This window comes from Mya arenaria, chromosome 11 (assembly GCF_026914265.1).
Source record: "Mya arenaria isolate MELC-2E11 chromosome 11, ASM2691426v1".
In the NCBI taxonomy this organism is placed as follows: domain Eukaryota; kingdom Metazoa; phylum Mollusca; class Bivalvia; order Myida; family Myidae; genus Mya; species Mya arenaria.
The window spans coordinates 63,552,693-63,573,578 of record NC_069132.1 but is presented as its reverse complement, the minus strand read 5'-3'; the positions used below and the strand labels follow the sequence as shown (position 1 = coordinate 63,573,578).

Here is a 20,886-nt window from a genome sequence, read left to right as displayed (position 1 = left end):
GGTACTCCTAAAAAGGCCATTGAATACCGTGTACCCGCGTACTTCCATCGTCCCGAGATTGAGTATCCCTTAAAAGGCCATTGAATACCGTATCCCCGCGTACTTCCATCGTCCCGGGACGGGGTACTCCTAAAAGGCCATTGAATACCGTGTACCTGCGTACTTCCATCGTCCCGGGACGGAGTACGTCTTAAAAGGCCATTGAATACCGTGTTCCCGCGTACTTCAATCATCCCGGGACGGAGTACCCCTTAAAAGGCCATTGAATACCGTGTTCCTGCGTACTTCTATCGTCCCGGGACGGAGTACGTCTTAAAAGGCCATTGAATACCGTGTTCCCGCGTACTTCAATCATCCCGGGACGGAGTACCCCTTAAAATGCCATTGAATACCGTGTTTCCGCGTACTTGCATCATCCCGGGACGGAGTGCCCCTTAAAAGACCATTGAACATTGTGTTCCCGCGTTCTTACATCATCCCGAGACGGAGTACCCCTAAAAAGGCCATTGAATACCGTGTACCCGCGTACTTCCATCGACCCGGGACGGAGTACCCCTAAAAGGCCATTGAATACCGTGTACCCGGGTATTTCCATCGTCCCGGGATGGAGTACCCATTAAAAGGCCATTGAATACCGCGTTCCCTCGTTCTTCCATCGTCCCGGGATGGAGTACTCATAAACAGGCCATTTAATACCGTGTACCCGTGTACTTCCATCGTCCCGGGACGGAGTACCCCTTAAAAGGCCATTGAATATAGTGTACCCGCGTACTTCCATCGTCCCGGGACGGAATACCCCTTAAAAGGCCATTGAATACCGTGTACCCGCGTACTTCCATCGTCCCGGGAAGGGGTACTCCTAAAAAGGCCATTAAATACCGTGAACCCGCGTACTTCCATCGTCCCGAGATGGAGTACCCCTTAAAGGCCATTGAATACAGTGTACCCGCGTACTTCCATCGTCCCGGGACGGGGTACTCCTAAAAAGGCCATTGAATACCGTGTACCCGCGTACTTCCATCGTCCCGAGATTGAGTACCCCTTAAAAGGCCATTGAATACCGTATCCCCGCGTACTTCCATTGTCCCGGGACGGGGTACTCCTAAAAGGCCATTGAATACCGTGTACCCGCGTACTTCCATCGTCCCGGGACGGAGTACGTCTTAAAAGGCCATTGAATACCGTGTTCCCGCGTACTTTAATCATCCCGGGACGGAGTACCCCTTAAAAGGCCATTGAATACCGTGTTTCCGCGTACTTCCATCATCCCGGGACGGAGTGCCCCTTAAAAGACCATTGAACATTGTGTTCCCGCGTTCTTACATCATCCCGAGACGGAGTACCCCTTAAAAGGCCATTGAATACCGTGTACCTGTGTACTTCCATCGTCCCGGGACGGAGTACGTCTTAAAAGGCCATTGAATACCGTGTTCCCGCGTACTTCAATTATTCCGGGACGGAGTTCCCCTTAAAATGCCATTGAATACCGTGTTTCCGCGTACTTCCATCATCCCGGGACGGAGTGCCCCTTAAAAGACCATTGAACATTGTGTTCCCGCGTTCTTACATCATCCCGAGACGGAGTACCCCTTAAAAGGCCATTGAATACCGTGTACCCGCGTACTTCCATCGACCCGGGACGGAGTACCCCTAAAAGGCCATTGAATACCGTGTTCCCGCGTACTTCGATCGTCCCGGGACGGAGTGCCCCTATAAGGCCATTGAATACCGTGTTCCCGCGTACTTCGATCGTCCCGGGACGGAGTGCCCCTAAAAGGCCATTGAATACCATGTTCCCGCGTACTTCCATCATCCCGGGACGGAGTTCCCCTTAAAAGGCCATTGAATACCGTGTTCCCGCGTACTTTCATCGTCCCGGGACGCAGTACCCCTTAAAAGACCATTGAACATTGTGTTCCCGCGTTCTTACATCATCCCGAGACGGAGTACCCCTTAAAAGGCCATTGAATACCATGTACCCGCGTACTTCCATCGTCCCGGGATGGAGTACCCCTTAAAGGCCATTGAATACCGCGTACTTTTGGCGAAGAGTAACAGCCTCATCCCGGACATATGGTTAATATGGCCGTGGCCTCATGCATAACATTCCGGACATTAAAGGGACTAGACACCTGATGGTCCAAAACTCGTCTAATACATTCCCATCCGTGTTTCCCCGTTTAAAAAGCGCAAAATGGTTCCCCAGTTTAAATTATATATGTTGATGTGTTCAGATAAATATAATGACGCTATTTTAAAACTTACTTTGAATTACGTGGTTGACAACCGTAGTAAATTTCGAAATGGAAAATGCGCAAAAACGTCGAAAGATGCATGTGTTGTAAACGATGTGATACATCAGTGAGTAAAATTTAATGCGTTGAACACAACAATGTCGATTTTATGTAAGTTGTTGACAATTTTCGTTTTCTCTTGCAAACGTTTCATCTGGTGTCTAGTCCCTTTAAACTTATAGTTTGGGTTTGAACAATGGCTTTATTCAAAGTTTCCTTATTAAATAATTATTTTTAACCAGCAATAATTATTGTCCTGCGGAATTATTCGTTGAAATATTATTTATTCTGAACATTATTTACATGAAATGCACGTGATAATTTGTTTTTCCCGCCATTTACAAAGCACAGTCCAAAATACATGTAGGAAGAATAATGGGTTATACCGCATTAGGGTAAATTCATAAATTACAAATCGAATTTTTAACTTTGTTAAATTTTCGTTCATTAATCGCAAAAACGATATAATTTTATTGGAAATATAATTTCTTAACTGTTTATTGCTTTATGTTGACATTTGTTTATCAGATTTCCGTATCGGATAACCCTACAGAATAAATGTGTATATCCCAACCGCGCGTGCAGCCTAAATACTACACCGTACTATAGCGTATATTGACAGTTGTGTGTTGTGAATCAGAGTGTAAACTTAGGCATACTTGAATGATGGATATTTTAGTGTATTCGCTAGGATTTTAACTACAAAATGTATGATACTGGATAGCAATGTCAAATATTCGTGTTGCAGTCAGAGTTCGACCACTAAGTAACAAGTAAGTTTAAAGTTAAATACTGGGTTTATTCAGCAAGCCTCAAAAACAGCATGCTAAATCTGTATATTTACATCAAAGTATACATGTACATGGCTGAATAAATATACATGTTTGTTGTGATTCTTTATGAGATAAATAAACACAAGTACTTAGCTCATTTGCAGAAAAAGTACAGTTCTGTAAGTACATGTATGTACGTACTTGGCTCCATTTATTACAAAATATTCTGTTTACATGCCTATGTATTTTACAGTGTGTGCAAATCATTTAAAGATGCTGGTTGCATGCTTTGAGTTTATACTAAATTTTAACTAATTTTTAGCATTATTATTATTATTATCATTCTTATTATAGAACAATATTTAAAAAATATGTGTTTTAAAAGGTATGATATTTTTAAAATTAAGTAATTTAGCCTTAAATTATTATTTTTGAAATATAGAAGAGATATATATTTGTATGAAATTATCAAATTCATTCGCTTAAGATGCTTTTTAATTATAAATTTGACTGTTTCAAGTTCATTGATTGTTTTATTAATAGATCCGTTAGAAAGTTAAAGGTTTGTACATGTGTGCTGTGTTTCAAAGTTTCAAACAATTCAAATATTTAAATGGACAGGATTGTCAATATCGCTTTTCAATTAGTCATTTTGCTATTCTTTGGACTCTGTAATTTAAACGCTGTAATTGTGAAAAGAACTGTCTGTGTTATTCTAGTACAGTTGTATTGGCTGGTCATAGTGAGAATTCAAATATTGAAAGTCAAGTTATACCACTGAAATATTTAATGTCAAGTATTAAGTATAGCTTAAAAATTGAGTCAAATAATAATAGTGAAATATTGAAATCTTGCCGTTAAAGCTGCACTCTGACTGATATACCGTTTTTACAACTTATTTTTTGTCTTGGAAAGTGCATTTAATGCGTTATTAAATATCTGCAAACCAATGACAAAAGATTGCTGACAAAAGATCATATCGCAGATTGTCATATTTCCGTTCGAAAATTAATGTTTTATGGTTTAAAGTGTTACTAACGATTTAAGAAAACATCAATTTTTGAACTAAAATATAAAAATCTGCTATCTAATATTTTGTCAGCAGTCTTATATAACTGGTTTTCATAGATTTTCGCAAAAATTGGCTCGTTCCAAGACAAAAAATAAAAAAGTTGTCAAAACGTGAATCTGTGAGAGTGCAGCTTTATTAGGGACCATTCTTAATTATAGTCGTTTGTTTATGTTTTTATATTTTATTCATTTTTAGTACTGCATTCCGGTAAAGCAGATAAAGGGGTTGGGGTGACAGTCAGCACACTATAAGACTCATTTCTGGGGCATATCCAGGATTTGACATTAGTGGGGGCTGCATAACTTAGGGTCGTAACCATTTGACATCCTTTTCACATGCTCGTCTCCTCCATGAGAACTAAAGTTTATTTGAATTTATTTGGTTTACAAAGCTGGCAGCGGGGGGGGGGGGGGGGGGGGGTGATGGTTACTCCCTGAAGAAAATGAAGAAAATTTGATCATTTGATCAATTTTTAGTCCAAAGTGATGCATTTGGATCATATTTAATATATATTTCTTCTCCTAAGTATTGATTTCATGCATGTATTGAATTAAAAGGTTAACTTGGACGATTTTTGGGGGCGGGGATGCTCCCCCAGCCCTAACCTCAGCTAGCGCATCTTAAGTCTCAAAACTCATTATTGCTCACAATCTAGTTCGAAACAATTGTTTGTAATCAGATGTGCGCAACTTATAATATAATTATATTTCTTCATTTGTTTTGTTTCAGAGAACAAGAGGATGGCAGCCAAGAAATAGTTCAGGTCAAGGAAAATGTAGTCCGGATCGAAAATATTAAGGTATTTTAATAATTTCATGAGAAAAAAAAACTGGTGTCAACTTTGCATAACTTCTTTAACGCCATTTGAAAGTGTTTTTCTAATGATTTCATGCTTTACAAACTCTGGTAATAGACCTATATAGGATCGGGGTAAGTATTGAATTAAAAACTTGAGATAGCTCAGAATGATAAAATTGAGCTATGCCTTAAGTGGGAGGTCAGTTTTATACAGATGAAGTACCATAAAATAGTTTATCATGTGAAAATGTTTGTTTTAAGGAAGATTTGTTATTTGATAAAATGGCCTTAAACCATCTTTTTAAGCATTTAAAGGTACCTGCGGATTTTCATGTTTGTTTTGTTTTCACATATTGGGCAATATGTCAAAAGTATATGACAAAATTAATATGGGACGGGAAGAACATGGATGTGCTTTAAATCTCCCACGTAATAGAGTCAATAAATATTTGTGCATATACATCACATGCCTTGATTAAACTTGAAAATTACAGTTTGGTTTATAAAAACCTCTTTTGGTGTTTGGTGTTCTTGTTTATTGACACTCAGAAAGCCCAGTTTTTGGTTATCAGTATTAAAGAGTCTTTTACAGAGTACTCGAAACTGATAAATCACCTGTGTGTATATATATATATTTTATTAGGATTGAAACTTTTTTTGGGGAGTAAGCTGAGTATTCATGGGTCTTTTACGGAGTACTCAGAACTGATAAATCACCTGTGTATATATATATATATATATATATATATATATATATATATATATATATATATATATATATATATTAGGATTGAAACTTTTTTGGGGGGGTAAGCTGAGTATTCATGGGTCTTTTACGGAGTACTCAGAACTGATAAATCACTTGTTTATTGACATTGAAACGCCCTATTTGGTATGCAGTAACTAAGGATCCTTTACAGAGTACTCAAGAAGACCCGGCTGCTGGTCAAAATAGGCGGCTCAAATTGCGATTTGGCTGGTTAATATTTTGTGAATTATTTATAATTAGATTAAGTAGTAGCGTTACGGTTATTTTACCATTTGAGACAGTTCAACCTAAACTTATTGAGAACTCTAAGAAAAAGGAGTATTTAGTACTCAAGGCGGTTACACCCTCGATAGCTAAGGCTGTCCATGAAGGAGTATTTAGTACTGAAGGTGGTAAACATCTCGATAGCTTGTCCATGACTTAGCCCACAATAGCTTGTCAATGAAGGAGTAGATGGTATTCAAGGCAGTTACAACCTTGATAGCTTAAATTGTCCATGACTTAGACCCTGATAGATTGTCCATGACTAAAATAGCCCTCGATAGCTTGTCCATAAAATAGTAATTGGTACTAAAGGCAGTTACAACCTCGATATTTTGTCCATGACTTAGCCCTCTATAAATTGTCCATGACTAAAATAGCCCACGATAGCTTGTCAATGAAGGAGTATTTGTTACTGAAGGCGGTTACACCCTCGATAACTTGTCCATGACTTAGCCCTCGATAGATTGTCCATGACTAAAATAGCCCACGATAGCTTGTTCATGAAGGAGTATTTGGTACTCAAGGCGGTTACACCCTCGATAGCTAATGTCCAAGACTTATCCCTAAATAGATTGTCCATGACTAAAATAGCCCTCGATAGCTAGTCTATGAAGGAGTATTTGGTACTCAAGGCGGTTACACTCTCGATAGCTTGTCCATGACTTAATTAGCCCTCGATAGATTGTCCATGACTAAGATAGCGCTCGATAGCTTGTCCATGAAGGAGTGTTTGGTACTCAAGGGGGTTACACCCTTAATAGCTTGTCCTTGTCACTGAGCCCTGGATAGATTGTCCATGACTAAAATAGCCCTCGATAGCTTGTCCATGACTTAATTAGCCCTCGATAGCTTGTCCATGAAGGAGTGTTTGGTACTCAATGGGGTTACACCCTCAATAGCTTGTCCTTGTCACTGAGCCTTGGATAGATTGTCCATGACTAAAATTAAATAGCCCTTGATAGCTAGTCTATGAAGGAGTATTTGAAACTCCAAGATATAGCTGTAAGTTCTAAATGTGAGTACATTTCAAGAGGTTAAAATACTTTTAAAAGGAACTACATGTGAGTGACAGTCTGAGAAGGTTTTTGAAATACTTCAAACCCAAGTGATTTGAATTAAAAACTCGAAAAATAATAGGTGGCATTTGCCCCACACCTTTTTTTCAAAGGGTTATAATTCTTTACATATTGTGACCTCATAATTAAGGAAACTTGACACCTTTAGAGAATATTGAATTAAATGTTTAAATGGCCTTACCTTTTAAAGTACAGATATGATAAATCAATTTGTTTACAAACTATTTAAGTCACTTGACAAATAAACCATGCCTCCGTAAATGGTCTGTGAAATTTGACCCATTATCATAATCCATGTAGTCACCAACTATTGGGCGAAATCCCAAATTTCAGGCATCATCTTTACCCTTTGAATTTACAAATAAAAAAAAATGTGTCCCTTAAATGCTCCATCTGCGGAAAATTTTGCCATTCAGATTTTTCTGCAATTGATATATATATATATAGCAGAAAATGTGGAAAGTACACAACTTCTCAAAATAATTTTTCGAAAGTGTAACAATTGTTTTCAATTCGAAGTAAATATTTAATATGGTAGATATTTCATCCCAATGATACTCCGTAAGTGAATGTAATTCCTAGTATTTTTTTATATCCGTTTTGGTAGGGGTTGGGTTGGGTAGGGTTTCATTCGCTTATGAAATATTTTTTCCTCTTTTCAGGTCCGTGGAGTTCCAGAGTTTGGTGATACAGCTCGTGCACGTGCCCGCGACTTCACATTCGACCATGTGTACGACAGTGTACGAGGCAACGCTCCATGCGCATCGCAGGCTCAGGTGAGTGTTACAAGTAAGAGTAGCATAAAAACCTACACAAGGAACTGTAGCAATAAGGGCTGCGAAATGGGCTATACAAACTTCTATGAGCATAGATCTATTGAATGAATTTATTGTGGTAAATTTTAATGCAGTCTAGCCTTGTATATCGCAGTTAAAAACAACAACATTTGTCGTAAAAACCTAATTTTGGTGACACAATGAGTCATTTTCTTAAAACAAACGTTTTTATGGTTCCATTGAAGAAAATCTAAGATTTTCAAATGAGAATGATCTTTAAACATTGAATTTTGTGTGACTTTCTTTCGTGAAGCAAATTCAGAAAACCATTTCGCATGACCTCCATCCTGATCACGGTTCAACCCCGATCCCAGCCATTCCATATCCCACAAGAACAATTTAGTATAACCGTGAAACAGGGTTAAACATTGAAAACTTTCATCAAGACATTTTTTAATGTTTATGAAGCAAATATGTGACATTTCATACAGAAATTCCCCCACCCCCACCCCTGCCACAGTTCACATACATTAAGAAACTATACATAAAATTTGAAATGTCAGGCCATTTAAATGTATTTTATTAGTTTTAATCTGATTAATTTATTTATTTGGTTAATTATTAAGACATTTATCCAGATATCATTGATGCTATAATATCTGGTGTGAGAAACCTGCTATGGGTTGCACTTCAAAGACTGTTTAGGTGTCTAATATTCCATTGAATTCTTAATTCTTAGATTATCTTCTTATTAAAAATCTTATTGGGAAAGTATAATAATATTGTATTTCATAATGATCACACATTTTCAAGCAGTTTCCAATACATCTATTGCCTTGAAACTCTCAGTTTAATATTGATAGCAGGTTTTTGAAATCAAAACAATAAATCTAACTTGAAGGTTAAAATTGAACTTAAGGTTAAAATTTTATTAGAGCGACAGAAATATTGCTCTTTTTTAGGTTAGTGGAACAGATCCATATGTTCAATATATTAGTTTTCAGTCAAAAAAAATCTAAACTTAAGTTATAATACTGATACAATTTTTTTTGTAACAAAATGACATTAAAAATTGAAAGATATCTTTGAACCATATTTGATTGCAGAGGTTATTTTTTCCACATAATTTTTATTCTCAAAGAGAGATTTTCACAAAAATTGGACCTGGCCCCCCCCCCTCGCCCCCCCCCCCCCCAAGCTCGTTCATGATTACTATAAGTAATAACATATATAACATACACCTACAATGCACCATTTCGGACTAGATATTGTTCCTGTACCCCCCCCCCCCCTGAGAATTAACACTTTAAATGTTCATTCTCACTGATATAACATTTTACAACTTTTTTTACTATTTTGTCTTGGAAAGATCAAATTTTTGCGTAAATATCTGCAAACCAATGATTCAAGACTGCTGACAAAAAATCAGATTGTAGATTTTCATATTTCTGTTCGAAAATTAAGATTTTAGGCCTAAACCGTTAATTACCTGTCAATTAGACAACTTATGTAATATCTGAACAAGTTCTATGTGAAAATCCCCGTCAACCTTTGATAGAAGCATTAAATGGAACAGAAAAAAAAGATTGTAAAACAGCTGCACTAAAAAACTATTTCTAGACTAGTAGACTATCCTAAGATTTGCTGTTGATGTTTTTAAAGCTGGTTACTTATTGGTTCTTAACCAACCATAGTTTTGAACTCTTAAAAAAAGACAAATTTATGGATTTTTTTTTATATCATATACCCCATTTATATGGCCAACATTTGCCCCAGGGGCAACTATACCCGCAAGGGTAAATCTTTCAGTGGTCATTTGTTTGTTTATGCACATGTTGACCTTGGGGCACCCACACCCTCAAGGGCAAATCTGCCAGTGAGTATTTGTGTATATGCACATGTTGCCCCTGGGGTAACCTTACCAACCAGGGCAAATCTGCTAGTTGGTATTTGTCTGTATGTGTGCATGTTGCCCCTGGGGCAACCACACCCACAAGGACAAATCTGCGAGTGGGTATTTGTGTGTATGTTCACATAGGCAAGGGCAACCATACCCAACAGGGCAAATCTGCTAGTTGGTATTTTCTGTGTATGTGCACATGTTGCCCCTGGGACAACCATACCCTCAAGGGTAAATCTGCCAGTGGGTATATGTGTGTATGTGCACATGTTGCCCCTGGTAAAACCATACCCTCAAGAGTTAATCTGCCAGTGGGTATATGTGTGTATGTGCACATGTTGCCCCTGGTACAACCATACCCTCAAGAGTTAATCTGCCAATGGGTATATGTGTGTATGTGCACCTGTTTGCCCCTGGGGCAACCATACCTACAAGGGCAAATCAGCCAGTGGGTATTTGCCCCTGGGGTACATCTTCTCATATAAATGGGGTAATATGAATGTTTTATCTTACAAATAGACTTCTTCCACTTGAAATACTTAAGAAACATGGTTATTTTTTTCCGTCAAACATAAAGATTACTCATAAAACTTCCTGGGAGTTGATTTTAACTTTATTCTTTCCTTATATAAACGAAAACCTTATTTTATCTTTTTTTTTTCCAAAGTGCTCAGACATTAAGTGGTGATACAAATGGACTATTAGCACTAGGCTTCTTATGTTTATACACACAGCAACATTTTAGTTCCCTTTCAAAGGGCATGCATATATGTACTGAACAGGATTATTTTATTCTGATCGTGTATTTAAAGAAATTAATCGAGATGACAAAAATCATATCATTTTTTTGAAACAAGAACATAATTATACTCACAATTGAGGCTAGAGTTTACCCCCTCCCCTCCCTCAAAAAAATAAATAAATAATATAAATGAAATAAAAATATATATATAATTAAAATAGTCCCAAATCATTGTCTGCAGGGCTATAAGAAAAAAACCCAGAAATAATGCCAGTTTTTTTCAGTTGTTATTTTAAAATGTCAATTGGATGGCTTAGTGCTTATAATTAGTGTTAAAGCGTTCTTCAAGTTATATATTAAAGTTGGATTACTTTGTTATATGTTTTTTTTTTATTAACCCCAATTTTATACTCAATTTTTTAAAGTTTTAATATATATATATAAACAACAAGAAAATGTGAAGAGTTGAATCATTGAAAACTGAGATTCTGGACCATGGCTTATCTGAGTGGTATTTAAGTTATGTTCCAATATAAGAAAATCAAATACTTAAAAAGGCTTCAAGCCTTTCTCTTTGACATTGCCTTTAAATTCCTGCAGTTTCAGTGTTCGCCGTCTGATAAGCTTTTATATTGAAATCTTATCCAAAGTCAAACAAATAAAACAAATATTAAAGATTTGATAATAAAACCACCATTTCATTTTTTATTCATTTTTACCGATGATATGGCATTTTGGTACGAACCTGTTCAAAATTATATCTTATATCGGAAACTGATGTGAGCTGTGCAAATAAAACCACCCTTACAAACAAGTGTACTACCTGTAAAACGCTTTTCAATTGATTAAACAACTTGTGATGGAATTTATGTTTGATTGACATTTGATGAATGCCCTTTCCAGTATAATCGATGCTGCAGTGACCATAGAGTTTCAAGCAAAAACTCTCATTTCACTACCCCCACAAACCATCCCGGCCAACCATTTATTGTTATTGTTCTTGAAGTGAAACTGGTCCTTTCCCTCATTCCCCCCTCCTCACCTCTGGCTCTGAATCACTTGGAGTTTTTAAAGGGCAGTTTAGTCAACTGCTGTTAATATGCTACTAGGTTGAGAAAAACAATATAGTGTTTATTTAAATACCGGTTGAAAGTGATCATTAAGTTAATGAGGCATTTCCGGGCTGATAAGCACTAAATTGTTTTATGATTGACCTGTCAATACTTTTTTCATAATCGGAAAACCACAATGAGGCGGAAATGTCACTCATGTACAAATATAAGGGTCAATTAAGGTAAACTATAATGGTATTTTCAGCTAGTCAGTTTTATTGGAGAACATGTTGAGATTATTGTCATAGCCTTCGTGTCGTTTTCCACTTCATTGTGCTAAAGCTTTAAGGTCATAATTTGACAAACACTGTTCAAGATATTTAAACTATAATGGCACACATATTGCCAGAGACAATACACACGTATAGAAAGGCCCATAACTCTTGTTTGTATAGTTGTTTAGTTACGGCCCTTATTTAACTTTAAGAAACAACACGGTTCGAGCATTGTCATACACTTAACGGGGCAGAATAAGACTGGTATTGTGTTTTCCTATTAGCGCTTCATAAGGTCTACAGAAAATTGCAAGTTTAAAATGTCTTTTTCCACATGTTTTAAATATCGTTTATAACTACAACAATTACATATTTGAAAGGGTTTTACATGTTTTTATTATCATATATATGGTGATTTTAATTTACCACACCCAAAACCAAAGATACTTACTCGTCAATAATTGAGGTCTTAATTTTAAACTTGACGTCATTAAAATATCTGGTCTCATTCTCAATCAATAAATATTTTCATGTGATTGAAAATTGATTGTATTACATAATGGAACATGACAATCCTAGTATGATTCATAATTCTCAGTTGGAACAGAAATGTATTATTAAGGCCATCAATAAAAAATTGTTGGTTTGCGGTGCTCCTACCCACAATTTTTGGGGTGGGTAGGTAGGGAGGGATTTTTTTTTCTTTTTTACAGACGACAAAGGCAAATCTATATGACCCTAAGTCTGATGTAAGGGGCATGCATATTTTAGATAACAGCACTGAGAATTCAACCAGAGAACCATTGCAGGGTTTGCAGATTGGCAGTACAACACGGTTGTAGTCTGTAGAGCATCAAAGGACCAAACGCGAAATTGGCCCAAAGAAACGAAATGAGACAACAACAAAAAAATAATAAAAAAATAAAAATGTAAAAACAAAACAAACAAAAAACGGCAGCGGTAGCGATAAAAAAGATTGGGTCGGGGTTAATTTCGATGAGTCGGTCGGAGCACAGCAAACCAACAATTTTTTAATGATGGCCTAAACAGTTTAATATTCTATTCAGTATAGTCATTACAAAGCCTTTAAAATGAGACTTCTGTAATTTTTAGATATTCTTTTTTGAAATTTTATTCTTTTCCATGTGAAGGTTTTCATGATATACTGTGTTTAGAGATCACGCTTACCAGTTGTAATTTAATTGATCAGTGGTGATTATTGATGAATTATTAACCAATTTGTTGTCAGTTGAATGTAGCTTTTGTTCTGAAGGGATACCTATTTGTATATCATTGTTCTACACTTAAAGCCCCAGTCACATTGACCTCCCGTACTGTTAAGGATCATCCCCAACTTAAATTTGGCCAATCCTAAGGGTCAGTTTAGTGTGTAAGATCCGCATTGGATCTGGGCTTGTCTGACACTGGTCCTGGATGGTCTGGGACACCGCCCTGGTAATATTAAAATTACAAGTAAATGCTATTCAGACGTCAGGGACTGTCCAGGAGGAGTTTTCAATTTGGGGTAGTCCAGGACAGTCCATGTAGCAACCCTGTTGGAACAGGGTGGGTCCGTAGTGACAAAGTGTTGATCCTTGGCGATCTGGCATGTCATGTTGGACAAGGATCCTGGAGCACCCCGGACCATACACAGTTAATAATGGGCAAAAGACAGATGAACACGGATGGATGCTGTGGTGGTACAGCAGTGTTGGCTCCATGTTGCTCCATGTTGCTCCAACGATTATTCATCCGTTGACTGGTGCCTAAAAATGTTGGGTCTGTGACTATGTTTTGCAACTGTTAGACTTAAATTCACCTATGATCATCCCAGATTGAGATATCTTTTGATCCAGGATGTGAGTGTAGCTTAAAATTAAGGCTTTACTTGAAATTCTTTTTGTAGAGATCGGAATTATTTTGTATGGAAATAAGCCTATTTTATGAAATAAAACAGTGTCATGCACAATTACTTCAGCAATAATAATGTATATAATTGTTTGCCCTTACATTTTGCAAATTTTGTCGTTTTAATCTGCATTGAATGGATACTGTCCTCGGTAAATATATTTTTAGTAAAAAAAAATATGAAAAAGAGACTTGTCCACATATTTTATACTGACGATAATTAATTTTATTTTCAAACATTGATAAAATTGATGAAGTTGACTTGCTATAATTGCTGAACAAAAACCCAAACTGTAACTGTCAGATACTTATTTAAACAGAATTTTGTAATTTTAAGGCTAAAATCATTCCATTTTCAAATGCATTACTATAGAACGACACGGTACGCCTCTCGGCAGAATAGAGCATTTCATCTTTAAGTTACATTTTACTATAAATGTAAACGGCGCAGCTTTTATTTGGACATGTGATGACGTTTTATCATTGTTACAACTATTTTGTTCACATTTGACAAAATTAATTTTTATTCACTGTCTTAGCCTATGGTAGGCATGACTGAGTCCTGTAAAGGACGGGTAAACAAAAGTGCCAAAATGGATTGTATCACGCTAATGTGTAAAAAAACAATAACATTTAATCAACTCTACTAGTTGATTTAGAGGGGGGCTCACCAGGCGCGCAACCCCTCTAAAATAGTCCAAGTTTACTTTTTATGTCAATATCGGAGAAAAAAAAAGTAATACGCTCATTATCATTTCCGACTACAAATTGTTCAAATTTTCTTGATGGAGTAATCCCAAATCCCTATGCAAACAGTTTATACCATATACTTTCGGTTCTGAGAGAGGGGCGCATGTCAAAATGTTGCGCCCCTAAGTTATGCCCCCTCTAACATCAATTCCTGAATCCGCCCATGTACTCATATAAAATTCCAAAAGTATTGTTTAATTTCTCTTTAAAATATTCAACCCTCAGCAACGTGTGATTACAAACTATTTCAGGTCTTCAATGATCTTGGTGCAGAGGTTCTCCACAATGCGTTCGGCGGGTTTAACGCCTGCGTGTTCGCGTACGGGCAGACGGGCTCTGGCAAGACACACACAATGATGGGATATCCGGTAAGTCAGCTTACAGCATAAATAACAGAATGTTTTGTTTAGGTATAATAATGTCAGCTTACAATATAACTGGAAAAAAAAAAATCATGGAATTGCAAAAAAGTAAAACATCGATTATCCAAACCAACTTGTGGCCCAGTCTTTAGAGTCGGTATAATGTATCTCATAGTACTAATAAAGTGACTTTTACTTGCGAAATAAATTACACATTATAATCTGGGAAACCATTATGCTCTTATTTTTAAACGGGCTGAGAGACAGCAACAAAGTTAATTCATTTTATCGTGAAAAATGATATATTATCGGCCTCATACTAGCTCCTGTTGACAATTTTGGCTCCTTTTGTGGAAATAATGTATTTGCCGTTTCTAGTCCCTTTAATTACGTTCTGTTGGAAAATAATCTGTTTTCAAGGTTAATATCAGAAATTTACCAGCAACATGCCAAAATTTTCTTAAAATGTGCTTTTGTGTGTCAGCCCGGGTTCAAAAAATGAGCAATTATCTCCAATACCTGCAGAAAACAATATGTGCCATGTAAAATTCACATGGAACCAATTATTGGCTCAGAGTAACTCAGTTTACACTGATTGGAGTTTTTAATGGAGGAACTGGCATGAGTGATTTTGACAACAAACATGCAGAATGGAGCATAATATTGTTAAAGGTACAAGAGCGTGAGATATAATCCCCCAACCCCCCTCAATTTAAGGATTTCGATACCCAAAGCGTTTGTGAATGGAAGATTTGGTTTATTCTTCAAGAATCAAACTTTATAACATTCTTTGATCTTTGCTGTATAATTTTCAAAGCATTCATGCTCATTTCTAGGCAAAATTGAAATTCTAAATTTTAATCAAAATGACAATCAGAAAGACCCTGGCCCCCAACAACAACAACAACAACAACATCAATAACAAGAAAACGTTACTTTTGAGCAATTGAAATTAAATGACTTTAACAAACATTCTAGACAGCAATAGCCACATTCACAGCCATTGACCTTTAGTAACACTTCTAAGCGTAAACTCCCAAATTTCGATGAATTTTTTACCTGTAGCTGGAGTATCATCATTCTCTTGTTAGTGCTTCCACTGCTTTAAGTATTTTTGTTGCTCCTCGGAGCATCTGGCTACTCACAAATAACTCCGCAGCTGTTCCTGTTCATACTCTCTGTGTAAAAAGGGTATTAATGTCCAGACTCTTATTATGTTCAGTGCTCAAAATATGTGCCTGTTTTTCTTAATTGCAGAAGAACAATTATTACATGTTACAGTTAATTTTATGGAGTATAAAACCTCAGGAGGGGGAGGGGGGTTTCCCCCAGAATATCACTGGGCTCTGAAACCCTTTACCCATGCAACATTATTTGATCAGCTTAAATGGAAAGTGTTTTAGAGGATAATTTGTTTGTTTCAGTGTAAGATCGTTATGTATTTCACCGAGTGAGCACCAAGTGATAATATTTCACGAGTGGCCGAAATTTTTTCTTTTGGAGTTCACGAGATGAAATATATTACAATCTTACATTGAAACAGACAATTTTTTTATTAAATGTCTAAAATTTGAGTAAAAAGTCATTTAATTACACTTGTAAGTATAACGTGCCAATTGTTTTCCCTGGGCGTGCTGATGTTTGATTTGGAACTATTAAGTAACTGGTCAAAAGTTCATGAACTAATAAATTATCACAATAACAGTTCATGAACTTTAATACTTGGTTCATGAAATTCATAAAAATTCTTTCACAGTTCATAAACTTATTTAAAAAATTTGGAAAAGTTTCATGAACATTTTTCGCAGGAGAATAAGGCTAAAATTTCAAAACAGTGAAAAAAATCAATTTGATATTTTCACTGTAACAAAATTTCATTTCACTGATAAATCTCTATAAACCACTGGAATACAATTTATAGTAAATTGGTATACATTTAGAACAGTCGTTAATTTTGGAAGTTACAATTTTTAAAAAATATTGGCATTATAATGTAATTTTATAATCTTGTTAAAATGATATACAAACTAATTATATAGAGGATATTTGTTTATTTCAGTGTAAGATCGTATTTTATTTCACGAGTGTTATAGAAAAACATATTTTCACGAGTGGCGAAGCCACGAGTGAAAATTTAGTTTTTGTATGATCACGAGTGAAATTAAATACGATCTTACACTGAAATAAACAAATTTTCTGTTTCTTTTATGCTTATTTTCGGAGTTTTATTTGTTTTTTATTTATTTCTGAATTACCCCCTTTTTTGAAAAGGGTGGGCTTTACGCCGCTACCCGTGGGGCGCCCCTCATGCATAATTATAGCTGTCAACTTTTTTACTTTCGGTTTGCTGAGAAATAGTTCTCTGCTATTCATTCTTATAGCTTAATATTCGCTCGTTTTTTATTGCAAAGCTTTATGAACAGTAAAATATGAAGTATTATTAGTGCACAAATGTTCCAAAAAATAATGAAAACACTTTTTATTTTAACCAAATTACTACGCCGCTATTTATAGAATGAAAATTTGGAAGGTCAAATGTGTTAGCAAAACAAATGTGGATACTCATTGGATTTTAACCATTCTTCTTAGTTTAAGACTGCATATACGCGTGTTTTTATAGTAAGTTAATATACAGTCATCTTACTGTCAGAGACCAGTCTGTTTCGCTTTAAAATGTTTGTTTTCCAGAAGAGTAAATGCCATTGCACGCTAGTTTGTTGACACATTTTGAGATGTGGGTGGGGTAAAAAATATCGGATCTATCTGTACATTGTTGTGTGAATTCTCCAGGAAGCTCATTTTACGTACTTCAACGGTTAACAGTTCAAAATACATTTGATCGATGCTATAAAATTTAATTTATGTTCGAACAGTTATTTATGTTCGAACAGTTGTTTTTGTCTGTAATTTGTTTGGAATGAAAGCAAATGTTCGAACATTCAGCTTCAAAGATCAGTAAAATGTTTGATAAACGGGATAACCGGTAATAAACGGTAAGTTGTTAATTTCCAATTATATATTTATTTAAATTTATAAAATATTTCTTTATTTTTTTTAACCTTTTTTGACATAATTTACTGAAGTCCAGTGTTCTGTTTTGACCAAGGCAAGTACATGTTACAACAAAGGATTTTAAAAGTAGTTCTGAAAATTGATATTTTCACTCCTTATTTTGCAGTGAAAATATCAAATTGATATTTTCACTGTTGTTATTTCACTGTTAAAACCCCATATTTCATCGTAAAGCATGAAAGAAATTTGGGTTTTTAAGTTATTCTATGGGGTCTTTTATGCATTGAAACGATGAAAAAAACAGCGAAACTTTTTGCAAAGGTTTTGTTATATTTGCATATTTACGCGAATTAATAACCATATTTTGACAAGCATGTTTGCCTTAAGCACTTAACATTCATTGACTATGTTTTAAGAATGTCGGAAAAGGATGTTAATTAGTTGTAATATAAGTGTATATCAAAAACATCAGTGTGAAAAGTCAAGATTTTATAATATAAATCTGCAGGGGATGTTGTAATTCATTCCCAGGGTGTAAAGTTTGCGCAAATACATTCATATTTGGCTGAATCGAACCCTTTCATATTGGACTTTAAAAAGTTATGTAAGGTTTAATTTCATCTTCTGATTTAATCACGCGGTGTCTGTTTGCAATAATCGATCTTCAGTTATACAAATCACCAAGTCTATTTTTGCGTAAAAGTAATTAGAGGTTTTTCCTCTGTAGTTAATACAGGAAGTTATTTATTTTACAAATCAAATGAAGTCATGATTGCTTTTATAATAATTAATCGAGTCAAGGGTTCTTTTAATGACAATTATTCAATTTAGAGATTGGAGCATTAATTTTCTCGTAAGCAAAATATCAATTTAATCAACACTTTTCTTAATAGTGAGTGTTACATTTCTGGTCTTTCGAACAATTAAGTAGGCACTGACACTGCCTAGGCCAGTCTGCAGACCTATTGTTTTAGTGGACCCTATAGAATGCTTACTTTTAATCTAATCCTTTAGCAGAAAATGTCTATTTACTCACACACTGAACATTAAATTACCAACTTAATATAAAATCAATTAATGACAATATTGAAACCTTAATTTCTAAACAATTGAATTAGCTTCCATCTTGTAATCCCAGACACATTTAAGCTTAAAACAATATATTAGTTAATAAATTGATATTTATATAGTTTTATATTTGACATTGATCTTTTATTACATTTGTGTATTTTTTCTTCTGATTTCAGGGTGACGTAGGGCTCATTCCAAGAATTTGTGAGGTTTGTATTTTACAATTATTATAACCTTCGAACATAACATGGGTTAGTGTATACTTTAATATCCATGTATTCACGCAGGTGCATGCCCTTAAAGATTTGATAGGTTCCCCAGTAATAATGTCTGCAGTATACCACTGGAATACCAGTGGTATGCTGGTGGTATTTAGCCAATGGTATTTCAGTGGTATACCAGCGGTAAATTTTGGTGAACTAAACGTTTACCGCTGGTATTTCAGTGGAATTCAAGTGTATTTATGATTACCACTGGAATACAGTGGTATTCCACTGGTATTCGATCCACTGACATTTTTACTGGGGTTATAATATTGCCTCTCTCTTAGGCTTGGTTTTTCAGATATGATACTTTTAAAGAAAGTGCTGGTTCTTTTAATCTTTTATTGAAAAGAATATGTATTATATATTAGAGACTTAACCCTTCGTTTTCATTAAAAGGAGAATACAAATGACCTGTGCTAATACCATTCCTGTCAATAAGATGCGCTTTGAAAAGTCTTAAGTAATATATTTTGCAATAAATTACACATATAACCATTGATTGAAACATTTATATCTTACCAAGGGCTTGAACATTTCTATGTTGGCGTTGGCGAAGGTCAAGTACCTTTGATTAATTTTAAGTAGAAGGTATAGCGAAAATCCTAAATATATATACTTACATTTACCATTTGTCGAGAAAAAAAGATAGATTAGTCCTAAAAAATATTTATATTTTTTTCTGGTTGAACAGCCTGCAAACAATTGGGCTGGTACTGGGGGATAGGAAGTTTTTCGTGAGATGGGATGGTAAATTGATTTTTTTTGGCATTTTAGGTTAATAACTATATTTGGCTTATATACATGCAGGCTAGAACTTTACTGTTTTACACTTTCGTCTCTTTTGCAGAGCCAATTTTTTAAATAAACAAAAAATCATTTTTATATTTTGATTTATTTATTCTGTTTATTTACTATGAAAAAGTAAGTTCAGTCTGTTAAACCTGAAACATACATATTTTGTTAGGTCTTGTAGAAAAGAACGCTGTCCAAGGGTTTTATGTTTTGGAATAGTGGTTTTAAAAGGCGTATATGTGTTTTTCTTGTACAATTTTTATCAAATATTTTCAAGTTACCAAACAAATCAAAATGGGATGACCTTTGATCAAAATTTATCAAATGAATAAGTTGAATTTGATTATAGCATTTCAACCATTCAAAGTCGGCTATCAGGGCAATATTTGTATACAAAGTTTTCTCGATTAGCAGCGTAGGTATAATTTTGAACTAGTGCCCTATGTAGCATATTCAATGAGGTTAATTTAACTCATTTTATCACCAAACTGCAAAGTGGGAATATTAGACAAATATGGAAACAATACAGCTGTCAAGCGAAATGTTTCAAGATTAGAGCAATAATTTTCACCTTTAATGGGGGTCCCTTGGTTTTGAAATACGGTGAGGGTTGCAAGTCAGGACGTTTAAATGTTTAAACAATGGTCAGTTTGAATTACTTCTGTAAATAAAACCTGGTAAAATTTTGACTGATTTAGGTCTCATGTTTTCAATAATTTAGTATTAGGGTTCATTTGATTAAAATCAACCCAAATTACAGGCTTCATAATGTATAAAATTACTCTGATTATGCATTTTCCTATATTTTTAAGCTGGAAGTCTGTTAAATCATTTAAAAAAACTTTAGTGTAGCTATTTTTTATCTATTATTAACATGAATGTTTTTATTTATGAAGTTTATAAATCTTACCACAGCTGTATTTATACAAAGTTG

General features: G+C 35.2%; 1 protein-coding gene across 1 annotated transcript in view; it reads left to right on the top strand.

The window, feature by feature from the left end:
• The first annotated feature begins 2,933 nt into the window (after positions 1-2,933).
• Positions 2,934-20,886, top strand: part of LOC128208681 (uncharacterized) — a 110,089-nt gene continuing 92,136 nt past the window's right edge. Inside the window, exons 1-5 of the mRNA XM_052912229.1 lie at positions 2,934-3,067; positions 4,869-4,938; positions 7,709-7,822; positions 14,701-14,817; positions 19,071-19,103. Of these exons, the coding sequence (XP_052768189.1) occupies positions 3,021-3,067; positions 4,869-4,938; positions 7,709-7,822; positions 14,701-14,817; positions 19,071-19,103 (381 nt within the window). The 5' untranslated portion in view covers positions 2,934-3,020. The remainder of the gene's footprint in view (positions 3,068-4,868; positions 4,939-7,708; positions 7,823-14,700; positions 14,818-19,070; positions 19,104-20,886) is intronic.